Below are 15648 nucleotides of genomic sequence, written 5' to 3'. Positions count from 1 at the left end.
CGCCCCAAACCTATGAGGTCGTTGAACCGATGTAACACTATCGCCGATAGGATGACCTCATTTCTGGAGGGAGTATCGCCAATAAGGAACCGTGAAAGAAGAGGTATATCGAAGAAGAAAACCCTGGGGTGCGTTCGTTTATTTAGTGGCAACCTAACCCGCTGCTTCAACTGGCTGCGCAGTATACTGCGCAGCTACCTATTGTAACTGCTGGGACACGTTTACTGCGCCGGCAAGCAGATGGGGGATCCTGCAGGGGTTTGGGCTTGGGTAAAGCGTCATCACGCCATCAAATTTACGCGGGATATCGTTGCGCGGTATATTCAGTTCAGATTCGGATCATGAGCGGATTAAATCTAAATTCAGACGTACACTTTTTGTGTACTGATACCGATGGGCAGCCTCATCGTGATCAAGATAAACTGGTTATCTGGAATAATGAAAGTAAGTAATTATTGAAAGCATAATTGGTTGTATTTTTAATTAGACGTGTGTGAGTATTAATACTCGACGCTGTTCACTGCCTATTGAGGCAGATCAATAGATAGTCTTTTTACTTGCATGTGCTTTGCCATACGTACCATTGACGAATGAAATACACAAACTATCCTTCAGAACAAACTATGATGCTGGTACCAGATGTACCAGAAGTTCAGGCGTTCTTCGGTCTGAAATTGCCTACCTCACTACCTTCCTCGCTACCTACCTCAATAGCTAACCCAATCCCAATTCTAACTTTGAACACCACGGAAGAAAGAGCATCTTCCAATATATCTAAACAAGGTGAGAAAGTACATATCAAACTGATAAGAATATCAAAAAAGCAGTTGCTATAAAATTTCTTGTTGAGTGGCTTCATTAATATATCAGCAACGACAAGCTATTCAAATTTATGTTTGTCAGAGTCGCACTGGAGGTAGACGGGGTAAAAATAGAAACTTGTGTCGATTTATCAACTTACAGCAAGCTTATGAATGGTTAAAACGTAATATTAATCAGTATTTGAATGTTTTTTCTCAGTCAGGCTAGGGCTAGATTAGGTGAGTTTGTCAAATTTATTCTTAATACCAAAATTTTAGATTCAGAATGTCAACGTATGTTCCACGAGAGTTTGCAATTGGCATCATGCCGAGCATCATGCAATGACCAAGGGTCATCCAATTCTGCACCACAAAATTTCAAATGGTCAAATGCTACAACTATGCTTCTAATTGAATTGAGGCTGGAAGCAAATGCAGAGTTCATGAAAACACAGAAATCATTCAACAAACATTGGGATAAGATATTAACCATTTTTGCTCAACATGGGTATTCTGTTACCCGTGAAGAGTTGAAATCGAAATGGAAAAATTTGCTTGTTACCTATAACCGAAACGTCGACAAACTCGCAAAAACGGGTGAAAGTTCCATAGAGTGGGAGTTTTTTGAAAAAATGCACGATGTTCTTGGAGATAAAAGAAATGTTGAGCCACCACCTAATACATTGGGCTCCACTCTCCAAATAAATAATGTGAATAAATCATTATCTAACAACAATAAAAATCAATTCCAATCTGACACAATAATTAACACAGATAAGGAAAATTCGGAAAATGATGAAGACACAGCGATAGATTCCGAGGGTAAGTGTGTCTTTAGCAATACGTATGGCATATTTTTTTACTGCAGTCTTGAGTGGGGTTTGACCATGAATAATATATTTCGTTACAGTGAAAGATGATGAAGAACAAGAGGCTACACAATTAAAAATAAAACTTGTACCAACTCTAAGAGGGAATTTGCAAAAAAAAAAAAAAACAAATAGAAAGAGGAAGAGCGACGTTATTTATGAAATTAGAGACCTGCTGGGTGAAAAAAAGGAAAAGGCCCTAGCACAACAGCGATCGATGTGGGAGGAAAAAAAAGAAATTGAACAGAACCGGACAAATGCTATTCTGGCACTGGCAGAGGCTATCAGAGGTTCAAAGAAACGACGCAATGATTCTGACGATGAAAGTTGAATCGGCCCATGCGTACGTATTCGTCTAATTTCTAAGATATTAGTAGTAAGTCTTTACCAAACGTACCTACGATTTAGTACCTACCTAACGTGTACCTAGCTATTCCAAAGCAACGTCGGATATTCCTATTGTTACAATACAACTATTACGTATACCGAGAGTATTCCTGTAGTGGCCAGTCTGGTTGCGCTAGCGTGCCGGTAACTTAGGATACAATTACTGGCACACGACAATTCTACGTGCGTGATCTTCGCTGGCTCCTGACTGCTTACACCAGCAAAGATCACGCACGTAGAATTTTTGTGTTTAGTGATTGCATCCTAAGGTACCGACACGGTAGCGCAACTGGACTGCCCACCATACAGGAATGTTCTCAGTATAATAAGTCTGTGATACAACTAGTTATCTAAATACTTACCTTTTTCAGTACAATTTGTAATTAATAGGATCATTCAACAAATGTGATTTTAGTTAGTTTTTAGTCATCGATCATATGCATTTTATTTTCTTGTTACATTTCTATCCAATATTCTAATAATTTCATTTTCATAAATGCTATATTTATAACCAGTACAAAATATTTTTGATAACAATTAAAGTTCCCTTTTGTTTGATACAAAATACTCATATAATATATTTATTTATAGTAATGGAAATGTACCTCTTATTCACCTGTATCTGAAAAACTGCGCCTATATAATACTTATAAAACCATCCAAGAATTCATCAAGACCAGATGATGATGACTTCATAGTGTCTCTAACATTCTAGCTATATTGTCACGTTTTGTCCTGGCATCCTCGTTGTGATTAACACCATCATTGGCCCCATCATCCACATTGTTATCAGGTTCCACAGGCATTTCTTCTTCCCATGGATCATTGCACTTGATGCACATATTGTGCAAAACGCAGGCGGCGATCACCACAGTTTTTATCTTATTCATTAAAGCCATATCTAAATATTTCAACCGCCGAAATCTGCCTTTAAGGCGTCCAAATGCTTGTTCAATTACAACTCTCTTGGAGGACAGTTCATAATTGTAGTTTTTTTGCCTCCGAGTGAGATGTCCATTGTCTTTGTAAGGTGTCATCAAATATTTATGCAAAGGATATGCGCTATCCCCAACTAGATGCGTGCCTTCTGGAATGATTTCGTTCTCTTCAATCTGCTGACAAATGGGGCTTCTACGCCATACCCGACTGTCATGTGATGAACCTGGCCAACCCACAAATACGTCAATGAAACACAGTTCTGTGTCACATATACCTTGTAGTATTATCGAGTGAAATTTCTTCCTATTTACATAACTTTTTGGATCTATTATTGGAGCTCGAATGGCAATGTGAGTACCATCCACTGCGCCAATAATATCAGGAAAACCATTATCAGGGCGCAAATTATCGAACAGAATCCGCACACGTCTGAGTTCTGGTATAGTTGGCCATCTTAGATATTCCGCAGCTAGTTGAGATAGTATCTTTGTGATCTGTAAGAAGTTACGATGGGCTACGCTCTTGGTGGTTCCAAACCGATCAGCAACAGAGCGAAAGGAGTCTGGAGTAGCTAAAAGCCACAATGTTAATAGTAGACTCTTTTCTGGAGGTATCGAACTTCTTCCGTTATTTACATTGCGGGCTCCTGCTCGTAGTGCAATAGATACTTTGTCCAAAACGACCTGTAATTTAAAAGCAAGATAAGAAAACATATATGTAAAAAGGAGCGGAAGAAAGGAAACAAAGTAATTACCTCAAATGTTTGGACAGTCAATCGGAAATGACATCGGAAGGTTTCGCGATCCATCCGCCGGCATGTTTCAATATAATTAACGACCTTTTCGATTTTGTTTCGATGAATAAGTTGCTGCGGAAAATATCTGCAGTTTTAATATTACATCATCGACGAACATTTTTACCTGACAGACAGTTGACCCTTTGTGTTGATATGCAACATTTTCTAACGACTCGACATGCAATACCGGGAAAATATATTTTAGCCTTTGATCGTTGTTATAATCATTTTATTGATCAGACATAATACAATTAGTAACTCGTCTGTCAAACGTAGTCTCATAAGTTCAAGAGCACATTGTAGGAAAGCTGAAAGTTATCACTACCGCTAAAAGTACTATTGCATCTTCACAGTCGGAATCCTCGGAGTCATCAAGATCCAGATCCAAAGGCATGTCGATGACAAGCGCCACAGCAGCTGCGATTCCGTCCTCCATCTGTTTTCTGAAAAAGTAACAATTAAGATAACAATTCATTCGTGAAATTTGTACCTGAGATACACGGATCATGATTTTAATTTGTTACATCTCATAAGTGTTGGCTTTGATAGAGCACTATGTTGTAATGTATAACAATTATTATCAATAAAACAATTATTTTAACATTAATACATAGTTACGCCAAGCTATCTACGTATCTTAAATGGTTTTACTTCTACTTACCACAAATTTGAAGTTGAGTCAAGTTGCGGTTTGAACCGAGAGTATTGACAGAACGGAGGTTATGGTCGAATCATGGATGGCGCCATCATACATCTGCAGATGCAACGGGCACGGAAGGTACCCTTCGCGTACCTGCTGCAGTACTCAGGATACTTCGGCAGGGACTGAATAAAAGAACCCAACATCGAATGTAGCGTCTGCGCAGTAAGTGAATAAAAAAACGCTTTTAACGCAGTTACTGCGAACTAGATGAATAAACGAACGCACCCCTGGTCTCTTCCTATTCTGCGTCTGAGTGCCATCGTGTACAGTTCGTACCTGCTACCGTTGCAACTTTCTTTTTCGCTGAAAAGTCTGCTTTTTTATAGTATCGTGTAGCGTTTCCTTGAATTTTTCGGGAGATTTCTATCTTAATTCATTCTCTTGTGAGGAGTTTTTCTGAGTGTAAGTGCCGCTGGATTAGCCGCCGCATTGAGGTAAGGTTGTTGACTATCTTTGTAAAGTCACGAAGTCACCACGAGTATTGCATTCTATATTTAGTTATGAGTTTTGTTTTGGTGGTGTGAAGGCCGAAATTCGGCTTTCAAACGGCCGGGCTCACCGAATTTATTATATTCAAGATAGTTGCTTTGTTTGGTGATTCTATAAAATCAGTAGCGACCTCGTGACTGGAAAACTACGCGGTACAACTTTGAATTTGGCCTTTCACCATAATTGATACCTTTCGCGAAAATTGAGCCTTGCGAGCGGCCGTTATCGTTGAAAACAAAACCCGTAGAGACAGTTTGTAGGTTACTTGGTGTATTAAGAAATTGTAATTGAGATTTAACCCGGAATGATTTATTGAACAGGATATAATGTCATTTTGAGATTATTGGTTGTCACCAATACGTTTGGCATTTGTTTCTCCTGCTTTACTAGATTTTTATGATTTAATTGCTATTCTTCTCTCGCTGATTATTATTTTGGTACGCCTTATATGTTATATTATCTTGCCGCTTATGAGATCTCGCATTGTATCGTTTGTATTTGTTATCGCATATTATTCCTGTACGCTTGTTTTCATGATTTCTTCCTATCTGCGAGTTTGGCCAGCCATATTTAAGTATGACTTTCGTCGATTGAGGCTGTATTTTTTTCTGTTCGGATATGATCGAAGGCTCAATGTAACTGCATGGTAGATTGGGCACGACGCAGAATAGCTGCGGCAACGCGGCCGTGATGAATTACCGGCGTCGGTAACCAGTACCGCACGCAAACATTACCGACTGTACTTCTAGTATTCGCTAACTCCCGCTGTCGCTGAAAGTGACAGTTGAGCACTACCGTCTGACTTCGTCGCACTCACGCCGCTCGTGAGTCACCTAGCTTCTCCGTCATTCTTACGCGAATCACTAAACGAAATCAGCTTTCTTCATCTTGATGCATGTTAGTATCGTGAGTGAATTTTTTATCATCCTAGTGACTACTACCATAGATATATTGAACTAGATCGGACAAGTTGCGAAAAGTCAGAGTCATAGGGTATTGAGTCGCAAAATGAGAGCGCCAGCCCAGAGCGCCCTCTGCGTTTCATGGTAAAACAGACCCTTCATCGACCTCTGAGAGATTATCGGTCAACCGCACCAGCGATCTGTAGATCCAATCTTCAAATTCATCCTTATAGACGGTGACGCGCGAAAAATATAACACGCTCGTCCGGACTATCGGTATTACGGTGCAGCAGATGAGCTTCTCTCATCACTAGGATGATTTCGGTGCAAATGGATATTATGATAATTTGTTCACATTTGAATACAAAAATCTGAAATACAATATTTTCTGTAAGGAGAATTATTCTTGTTCGGTTGAAAAAAATTTCAGTATAGTTCGCAATGTTACGGCTTTGGAAAAAAGTAGTATTTCATGTTCGCTAACACAAACTACCGGTAAAAAAAAAAAAAAAAAAATATACCTGAATATAACTGTTATTCTTGTTGGGGCTTGCGAGTAGAAGTTTGTTCGTTGTTTAGCTTTTTGTGAACTTGTTAATGTTATGCAAATTTTTAATTGATCGTCCAGTGCGAAGTATCTTTCAAAGGTTTGATATTTGAGGAAACGATATTTCTATGTGACGGTCTGATTGAAAAAAAATTTGAACCAGAGATACAGTTCAAGATGAGAAGTTTACAGTAAAATGAGGACTTTTGATGGAGAAGAAAATATATAATAAAAAAATGAGTTTCGCTTCGGAAAAGTGGGTAATATTGTATCAGGAGCACGGAATATTTTGAAAATGCTAAGAATGTCACGTTGAAAAGATTTTCGAGTACAGAAAAAATTTAGAAAAAAAAAAACCAAAATCAAAATCCAAAGATGCCGAGGAAAGAAGAATTAATTAAAAATCAATTGGGAAATAATGATTTCTAAGTGAGAAGAAAACTTGTAACAAGTTTTCCAAAGAAATTAGATTGTTCAATTTATTCTCACTGGAACTTAATTCTATCATTAACGTGTTGTCATTTTCTTCGTTTCATTTTCTCTCTTTTTTTTGTTCTTCCTGAATCAAAATTTTTTAGAACTCATTGAATTCAATTCTAGGTAAACAGTTTTTCAAGAGCTATAAGAATCGAATAATTTACAAAAACTCGATCTTTAGTTGGAACGAAGAATTCACCAATTCTGCCATGAATAATTAGCTTATTCAAAGATTCCTCTTCAAAAATAAGTATCTTTCCACTTACTGTAATTTTGTGTGAGCAAAGCACCAGCGGGAGTGGTTCGTTTGGACAGAAATCGTTTGGACAGAATTCGTTTCTACAGAAAAAATTTGCCCAGGGTTCGCTTGGACAGAGGAAATTTCGACTTATTGTTAGGTACCTTTGGACAGAACTAGAGCCGGCGGGATCGTTTGGATCGAATATGATTCTTCTGTACAAATGCAGCAAAAACGAATTCTATCCAAACGAATCGAATTAGGTTAGGTTAGTTTATTTTCTACCGACCGACTTAGGGTCGTTTGCATTTGTATCCAAACGAACCTAAGTCGAAATTTCTTATATCCAAACGAACCCTGGGCAAATTTTCTCCGTAGGAACGAATTTTGTCTAAACGATTTCTGTCCAAACTAACCTCACTCGCACCAGCAACCAGGCTTTAGCTCGCCGCGCATCAAAGCGACGACATTCCCTTCCCAGCAAATTATCACTTTTGCACCTCGTTCTTTTTTCGTCCTTCTAGTCCTATGGTCTAGCCAACGAGTGCCTTTTGGTCAAATTTGAGTTGGCCTTCGCCGAATTCAATGTTGAGGTGATTTTTGGATCCAGAATGACCTCGAGAAACTCCAGAAATCGCATGACAACCCGGTTTAAAAAATTACTGAAGTAATAAACAATTAAATGAAAAAAAAGAAGGGTTCGGTTTTTTGCGGATATCTCTAAAACTATTGCGGCTATCTGAAATTTGATCTGAAAAAGATTCAAAAAGAGCAGAAAACACACAAAAAAAAAGTCCAACCTCCCTGAACTGCACCACGAATATTTATGATTTTAATTGAGCTATGAAAAAATGACCGATAACGCCTGATATTCGGCTCCCACGCGCGATGCTCGTTCGGGAGACATGAGCAAAAAAAAAATTTATTCAACAGTTTATATGTGAATATTGAGGGATACAAAAATTTAGGTACTTGCTGGACACTTTAATAAACAATAATCAGTTGGAAAAAAATTAGAACCAGAATTACTCATCAACTGTTGATACGGCAAGTAATAATACGATAGTAGTAATTTTGGTAACAAAGGCAAGAAACTCGAAGAGAACGAAAAAATTCAAGTTCCATAAACTTTTTAAATTAAAAAAAAAAATAGAATTTTTTTTGTTCAAAAACCCGAACACAGTTGTTATTGTATCATATTTAGTAATAAAAAAAAATCTCGCTCGAAAATCCATTTGTTTGTAACAAATTGTATATGCGAAAAACAATTTGAAAATAATTGAAAAATTTTTTTCCCTTAGAATGTCAAATAACAATTGAAATTATGATTTAAACAAGAAAATGTTTTCTTAAAAAAAAAATGTCACTCCTTTTTTAATATTCTTAATTTTTCTCCATAGCTTCAAGAAGTGGAAGGAATTTGAAACTTTCGGTTTGCTAATTATCCGAGTTTTTTTGTTATTTGCGTATTGAGAAAGAGTTTTAAATTTACAAAAGCATAGTACATTGAAAAATGATGATTACATTTTTTTTCCAACTGATTATTGTTTACTAGAGTGTCCAGTAAGTACTCAAATTTTTTCATTCCTTAATCTTAATATATATATTTCTTGTGTGCGTGTGTATGTGACTGAACTCTTCCTAAACGACTGGACCAATTTTGATGAAATTTTTTGTGTGTGTTCGTGGAGATTCGAGAATGGTTTAGATTTACAGTTTGGTCTACTGGAAAATGTTTTTTCAATTAATTTATTATTTATAAGGAGTTGTTGATTTTGGAATGTTTTACATTAGATCCGGCGGACGGCGCTATCATCGCATTCAATATTATTCTATTTTAATTTTAGTTTGTCCCGACAGATAGTGCTACGATCAATTTGAAAAAGTATTTCGTTATTTTGTGTTATAATTGTGTTATTCAAGTGAAGTTGCTAATTAAAATATTTAATGTAATTAGTTTTCGAAGAGTTCAGAAGTGTATATAAATAACTTATACATTTTGTAAATTTAGTGCGGAATCGAAGTGAGTATATTTTTCATAAATTACTTCAGATTCACCTATACCATTTAAACGCTTACAATTTCTGATCCGTTTGGCATATGCTATGACTATTAATAAGTCACAAGGTCAAACGATGACATTTTGTGGCTTAGATTTAGAAAATCCGTGTTTTTCTCACGGCCAATTGTACGTTGCGTGTTCCAGAGTTGGAAAACCATCGAGTTTGTTTGTTTATACTCCTCATGGACTAACTAAAAATATTGTACATCCAATGGCATTACGCTAAATTAAGTTTTTGTAAATTAAAAATAAATAAATATATATGTTATAAAATGTTTTGAGTGCAAGCTTTTTCACCTTTCATTAAAATGAGTTAAAGTTTTCATTTACGATGCTGTTATTTATTTAACAAAGTAATAACTTTTCAATAATAATTTTCATCAAAGCGGTCCAGATTGTTTCAGCTCATTAAAAAAAGTATGAAATTAAAGACGTGTGTACAGGACAACGTCTGTCGGGTCCGCTAGTATACATATAACATCTCTCGCACATTTTACGAGTATGTTCTTTGCATATATAATTTTCACAGGAGTAACAAGTGATAGTCGTCTCACGATTCTTCTTTCTCGGGCAATATGCACATAGTTGCTTAGATTTATCTTGTACAATAACAGATACTTCTTCGTCAGAGATGTTGAGGATTTGCTTAAGCGTCATGCGTAAAGGTGTTTAAATTTGAGGTATAGTTACACGTTTGATCATGAAAGGCTTAGTTAAGTCTTTATCAATCTCAGTTAAAAAACTTTTAAGATAATTCAACTTTCGAGATAATTCTGTGCCTGTATTCTCAGAATAAATAATTTGGGAATCAATCCCGACGAGATCCATTAATGAGAAAAAAAAATGTGAGTGGCCATCGACAAGAATACCGAGCAACTTTGTAATTCCCGCGAAGTTGATCTACAGTATCTACGTCTCCTTTCGTTTAGTTGTAATACATAATAATTTCGGGTTTCTGTTTTGAACCTGTGCTTTCGTCGATTTTACATTCTTCATGCATGGATGAAATTACAAGGACACATTTATTTTTTTCAGGAACATATGAACTTAATACTTTTCCATCACTGTATCCAATTAGTGATGAGAAAATCGGACGAGTTTTGGTGGCTAAAAATTCTGGAGGAATCTCTTTTTTATTTTTTTTTCGAGTCGCCACTACTGTAGTTTTGTGCGATGTTTGTAGTTCATCAATAAGGGGGATTGAGCTGAACCAGTTATCCATAGTTATGTTTTGACCAGTTCCCAAAATTGATTTTGCAATGCGTTGCACTACAACTTTGGATGTATTATCGACAAAAAATGGTCCTGGAGGCTGCTTTCCCGTATAAATTTCTGTGAAAGATGTATAATAATTCAACGAATCAATGAAAGCAAATGTTTTTATGCCATATGAATGTTTCATCGGGAAATATTGACGAAAACTGCACCTTCCTTTAAATGAAAACATCATCTCATCAATTGTCACATTTTCATGTACAGAGTACAAACTTAAAAATTTTTCGTTCATATGATCAACAATCTCTCTTATTGGTGCTAGTTTATCGTTTTGTGATCTTTCTTTTCTCGTATCAAGATCGTCGAATCTTAGTGCCCGTAAGAGTTGACGAAATCTAGCTTCAGACATAACAGCCTTAAAATATGGAGAAGTGCCATCACGTGCCCATAAATCAGTTGTTTTTTCATGTGATAACTTCAAAGTTCCAGCCAAGTACAACAATCCAAACAGTGACTGTATTTCTTCGATATTGGTCATAGGCCAATCTCTTGAGTGCTGGTACTTTCCTTGAATCTTATTTAACTTTTGATTTGTATATAGAACTATTTTCTCTGAAATATTGTCATCAAAAAACAGTTTCCATGCTGATAAAGGTGTATTCACTTCTTTACCACCCCCTTTTACTCCAGATTTTTCAGTGATGATATTTTTTGATCTACTTTTCCCTACCTAGGGAGGTTCAGTAATCCATTTGGTTTCTTGATTTTTACCTAAATAACAAGATTTTGTAGAGGAAATTGTTGAACATTTTTTTCCCTTATTGTTATTGTCTTCAGTACTTTCCTCATCAACATCCTCGTCATTATGATCATCAATACTATTTTCGTCGTCATATTTGTCACTATTGTCATCATTGACACTTATTTCTGGTTCTTGGTCTGGATAACTACTGTCATCAGAATCGCCAAGTGATTCACGATTCTCAGGTTCACTTGCAGCTAACCATTTTGCTCGATTTCGTGTCAACATATTTACTAAAATAAAAAAATATATCATTAAAACTGAATAATCTTGTTTATCGTACAGTTACATTTTATTATTATGAGAGGAATTGATCGTCATAATTCTGGAATAAACAGATATCTGACCATTTTTTAGATTGTATTGTCAGCCGAAAGATTGGCATTCATTGTTTTTTTTTTTCAATTTGTTCATCTGAATTTTTTTTTTTTTCTATTCAAATAATTATTGATATTTGGAAGCCAGACATCTGTTAATTTTAGTATGATGTATTATAGAATAATTATAATTTACTTACCGATCATATTTTTATTATTATTTTTATATAACACGAGTGTTATTATTACATTATTTTAAAAAAATCATATAAGCTATGATGTCAACAATAAAAACTAACCTTAACCATAATGTTATTTTTGGATCTCACATGCGGTGAAACAGACTGAAATAGTGGCGGTAACGACATTTGGCAACAGCGCAGTTAGAAAATCTCCCGAAGGCTCACTCGCACCGGGCGGCATAGCGCCGCCCGATTTCGGAAATTGCTTTTTTCAATTATTTTGTGAATATTTTTATGCTTGTTAATAACGTCACAATTTTGTGGGGTTCCCGGGTTCCCCGCCGGACGGTACATTGCCACGAAGTGCTCCATGATCCGCCCCTTCGCCACTTCACAGTGCTGGCACGGACCCTGAAGCACCTCCTGGACTGCACGCCGGCGGTTCCCTCTGTAGAGTTTCTGCAATCTTGCGGCTTCCGCCACGCGATCCCGTATATCCAGAAGAGTCCTCTCCGGTCCCTCTTGTTTGGGCTGATGTTGTTGCTTTGAATGTTGCTGCTGGCGATCGGGGCGATTCCTTGAACCACACCTGGGTCCAGCTCCACGACCCCTACGCTCTCCACCTCCAGCGGAGGACGGAAGACGATCCGTGACTACTTACGGGTTGGGTCACCCGCTCGGTGGTGTCAAGACTCCCCCTTCCCACAGCTCTTCAAGCTTCGCCATGTCGTTTTTCTCTTTCTCCTTTGTTTCCTTTCTTCCGCAAGTTGAAAGAGCCCGCCCTTGAATTACTCTTGTTTCCCCCAGTCGTTGATTGACGACGTCGTTTTCCCGTAAAATACGCTTCAGGTGGACCTGAAATTACATTGTCTGAGTTGAGCGTGCCGTTTAAAGTTAAAATACTATATCTTTCATTATTACCAATAAAACTACTACTATATTTTATATTATCATCAATATTATTATCATTCAGGCAGTTGTCAGTAAATAAAAATCGGCTTCCGGCGAATCACCCTGAGCTTTGCCGCAACGTCGTGGGAGACTCCCTACTCGTACTACTGCTTCTTCGGAGCGCCCGGGCGGTGCCGAAAGACAGTCGAGGCCTCGCTGGTGGTTGTGGAGGTGGCGGCGGCGTCCCCTTGTCTTCCGAGTCTTCAGCTGATGTCGCGGGCCCGCTGGGATGTCGTCTGCGGACTCGCCCGTTAACCTTCTGCCACGGCGTGTTGCTGTCAGTGTTGTTGCCGTCATTGTTGTTCTGTTGTTGTTGCTGTTGTTGCTGTTGTTGTTGTTGTGGAGGAACCGCCCTGGATGGCCCCGCTACTCCGACGACCGCCGGAGGGGAGAGAACTCGCGCCGCTGGTGGTTATGGCGGATATAATGCGGCGCTCCCCTCATTGTCTCCCCCCTGGACCCTGGAAATGGGTTCCTTCCAAGTCATCGTTATGACGGTCGTCGTGGTGAGAGTTACAGGCAAAGTTGAGGTGTAGAACAGTCCGCTTATCGGGGTCCTCAGCTCCTCGCTGACGGTTTACAGGACGGCTGGGCCCCGGTTTTTCCTCGTAAGAGGGCTGTAGGGTCCTCCCGCCATCCCCGGCGGGGAAGCGACGTCGTTCGTAATGCCGGCCAACTCTGCGTGCTGCTGCGGCATATCGGTCGGTCCTTGACGGCCTCGTGGCACCCATCGTGACGGCGGCGTAAGATGGTGGGGCCGCCGTCTCTTCTGACCTCGGCACTAGTCTCCCTGTTTTTGCGTGGCCCACCGCAATCGTGGGTGACGTATTGGCGGTGAATGTTCTTCTCCTCGTCGGTGCCAAAGTCTTCCTTGCTGATGTGGAGCCAGGTACTGGCATCGCTGTCTCTAATTGTAAGATGTAGGTGGTCCGGAAGTTGGTTGGCCAGACGTCCACCGGCACCCTGCTTGCGCGTCGGCTTTTTATTATGGGCACTTCATTGATGGTGCCCTGGGGAGAACGGTGTGCTTCCCCCCTCACCGGTGGATCAGGATTCCTCTCTGCGTTGCTTGCCGACCCGGCTGCCGAGGTGGTCATGGTGGGTGCCACTGTAGCGGGTACTGCTGTGGTTGTTGGGCCGTGGTACGATTTTGTCTGTCGCTGTGGATGTCGTTTAAGATAGAGTTGTCGCCAGCATCGTTGTCGGGGTCTTCGTTGTAGGCACGGAGCTCAAGTTGGTGGTCGCTTCGCGCCTGGCTGCTGCGGTAGATGGTAGTGAGATGTCAGCAGCCCTTTTTCTGGTGACCGCCGCCCCTGGTGCTCTGCTGGTGGTCGGCTGCGGTTCCCGGTTCTCGACTGACTCATCAACCTCGCCCTTGCGTCGCGGCTTCGTCTCTACTCGTTCCTCTAGAATTAATACAACTTTCTTTCTTCCACCGTAGGTCGCTACACAAAACATAGGCTCGCAGGCGTTCCGGTATAGTAAAGAGTTTAATGAATGAGGAACTCCCCAATCCGTTGCCATAAATGGGACAGCGGAAGCCACCATATTGAGGCGCGCGACTTTTTAAACGGCACGAATTTTTGCAGGATGGTTGTCACAAGTCTACGCACCTGTGGTCAGATCCGACGATCTTATGCACATTCGGAATCGAATCAGAATACATAAAACAATCGTTATTTTCATTCAATTAGTATATTATCATTTTTTAAATTACGTGTGAAAAGATTGTAATAATGTGCTCGTAAGTAACTCGATTGCGTAAATCGAAATCCATTCCACTTTTTGGGTATTACAATTCCAAAAATGTGTAGGTGTAGATCATCATTCTGATTGTAGATATCAGTTTTGCTCGATCAATTAGCGAAGGAACGAAGTTTCATCCAAGATTGCTGATAAATCCGAAGTAGGGTAAATGCGTGATGATGTCGCCTGAAACAATGTTGTTCGATCAGTATGCAATTACTTCTTAAAATTGCATACAGATACAAACGAAAAAAAAACGGAAAGTCATGAAGGACACGTATCCTTATGGAAAAATGATATTGGAAGTAATCAAAAATAATAGTCTAGATTCAAGCTTAGGATTATGAGTTTTGGAGAGCTAATTGGAGATAGGTATTAGTAATGTCGCCTTCATTAGTCCTTCGTATCGTTGTATTATAGATATATTGAACGAGATCGGACAAGACGCTGGCAAATTGTAGTGTCGCCAGATGAATGTAGTCGGCGCGCTCGGCGAAAATCTTATTTTTAAGGATTTCGCTTCAGGACGCTGTTTTACTCACAGAACGACCTAATACTATATGAGTCACGCGATTTCGCAAATTATTTTATTTTCATACCGATCGATATAATAATTCAACGTAACTGTTCAACTTGACCGACAGATATGTGACCGAGCGAAATTAGCCATGTTATACACGGTATCCATGAATTTTTAACGTTAGATGCAGGCTATGATACAGGTCACCTGTAAAACCTGAGGATCCTTTTGGAAAATGTGTGGAACAATAGTTGCAGAATCATGAAAGGAAAATTCAATAACACATGATAATACCATAGATATATCGAACCTGATTCAGTTGAAAAATTCTGGGAAATTTTCGAACGCTTGATCTTCACTTTCATCATAGATATATATCTATCTTTCTATTCTTTCATATATCAAGCTCAAAAGTTGAAAGTTCGTTATTATTTAGATTTAAAGGTCGCTCGAAAACATCTTGAGTACTTCAATTTGGAAGATAAAAAATTTGAAGTGACTTTTAGAAATCAAAGTATCTGCTGGATGCTTGTGGTATCTTTATCGTTTTTCACATAGAATGCAATGGAAAATTGAGAAAAAAAACGAAAAAAATTCAATTTTGCACGATTTTGTAAATAGTGTTCAAATCTTGAGTGACTCCTAAAAATTATCTGTTTGAGCTGATCTTCGGGGGAGGCTCTCAAAACATGTGTAATACATTTTC

General features: G+C 38.8%; 3 protein-coding genes across 6 annotated transcripts; 1 reads left to right on the top strand and 2 right to left on the bottom strand.

The window, feature by feature from the left end:
- The first annotated feature begins 26 nt into the window (after positions 1–26).
- LOC125501674 lies at positions 27–2809 on the top strand. Of its 2 annotated transcripts, none has more exons than XM_048658024.1 (3): positions 27–783; positions 1080–1622; positions 1711–2809. In XM_048658024.1, the coding sequence occupies exons 1-3, from the start codon at positions 591–593 to the stop codon at positions 1998–2000; spliced, it is 1026 nt and encodes a 341-aa protein (XP_048513981.1). In that variant the 5' UTR covers positions 27–590; the 3' UTR covers positions 2001–2809. The 2 variants fall into 2 exon arrangements, with proteins under 2 accessions (XP_048513981.1, XP_048513982.1); XM_048658025.1 differs by having other exon boundaries at positions 28–444.
- Positions 2673–4713, bottom strand: LOC125501675 (putative nuclease HARBI1). Of its 2 annotated transcripts, XM_048658027.1 has the most exons (4): positions 4453–4712; positions 3750–4234; positions 3312–3678; positions 2673–3218 (listed from the first exon to the last, which is right to left on the bottom strand). In XM_048658027.1, the coding sequence occupies exons 2-4, from the start codon at positions 3801–3803 to the stop codon at positions 2749–2751; spliced, it is 891 nt and encodes a 296-aa protein (XP_048513984.1). In that variant the 5' UTR covers positions 3804–4234; positions 4453–4712; the 3' UTR covers positions 2673–2748. The 2 variants fall into 2 exon arrangements, with proteins under 2 accessions (XP_048513984.1, XP_048513983.1); XM_048658026.1 differs by having other exon boundaries at positions 2673–3678; positions 4453–4713.
- Positions 4714–8663: 3950 nt separating this feature from the next.
- Positions 8664–15328, bottom strand: LOC125501676 (piggyBac transposable element-derived protein 4-like). Of its 2 annotated transcripts, XR_007279286.1 has the most exons (3): positions 12739–15328; positions 11843–12580; positions 8664–11459 (listed from the first exon to the last, which is right to left on the bottom strand). XR_007279286.1 is itself a non-coding variant. In XM_048658028.1 (2 exons), exon 2 carries the CDS (start codon positions 10960–10962, stop codon positions 10135–10137), a length of 828 nt encoding a protein of 275 aa, XP_048513985.1. In that variant the 5' UTR covers positions 10963–12580; positions 12739–15328; the 3' UTR covers positions 8664–10134. The 2 variants fall into 2 exon arrangements, 1 of the variants encoding a protein (XP_048513985.1); XM_048658028.1 differs by having other exon boundaries at positions 8664–12580.
- Positions 15329–15648: the final 320 nt, after the last annotated feature.

This window comes from Athalia rosae, chromosome 7 (genome assembly GCF_917208135.1).
Source record: "Athalia rosae chromosome 7, iyAthRosa1.1, whole genome shotgun sequence".
NCBI lineage: Eukaryota > Metazoa > Arthropoda > Insecta > Hymenoptera > Athaliidae > Athalia > Athalia rosae.
The sequence above is the reverse complement of the archived record's forward strand: the minus strand, read 5'-3'. Positions and strand labels throughout refer to the sequence as shown.

What these genes read in the sequence shown, in the direction of transcription:
- LOC125501674 (XM_048658024.1), top strand. Translation starts at nt 591, where the DNA reads ATGAAATACACAAACTATCCTTCAGAACAAACTATGATGCTGGTACCA. An exon ending in TTCCAATATATCTAAACAAG is followed by an intron (nt 784 to 1,079) that starts GTGAGAAAGTAC and finishes CCAAAATTTTAG; the next exon opens with ATTCAGAATGTCAACGTATG. An exon ending in CACAGCGATAGATTCCGAGG is followed by an intron (nt 1,623 to 1,710) that starts GTAAGTGTGTCT and finishes ATTTCGTTACAG; the next exon opens with TGAAAGATGATGAAGAACAA.
- LOC125501675 (XM_048658026.1), bottom strand. Translation starts at nt 3,803, where the DNA reads ATGGATCGCGAAACCTTCCGATGTCATTTCCGATTGACTGTCCAAACA. An exon ending in TGACTGTCCAAACATTTGAG is followed by an intron (nt 3,679 to 3,749) that starts GTAATTACTTTG and finishes TTTAAATTACAG; the next exon opens with GTCGTTTTGGACAAAGTATC.
- LOC125501676 (XM_048658028.1), bottom strand. Translation starts at nt 10,962, where the DNA reads ATGACCAATATCGAAGAAATACAGTCACTGTTTGGATTGTTGTACTTG.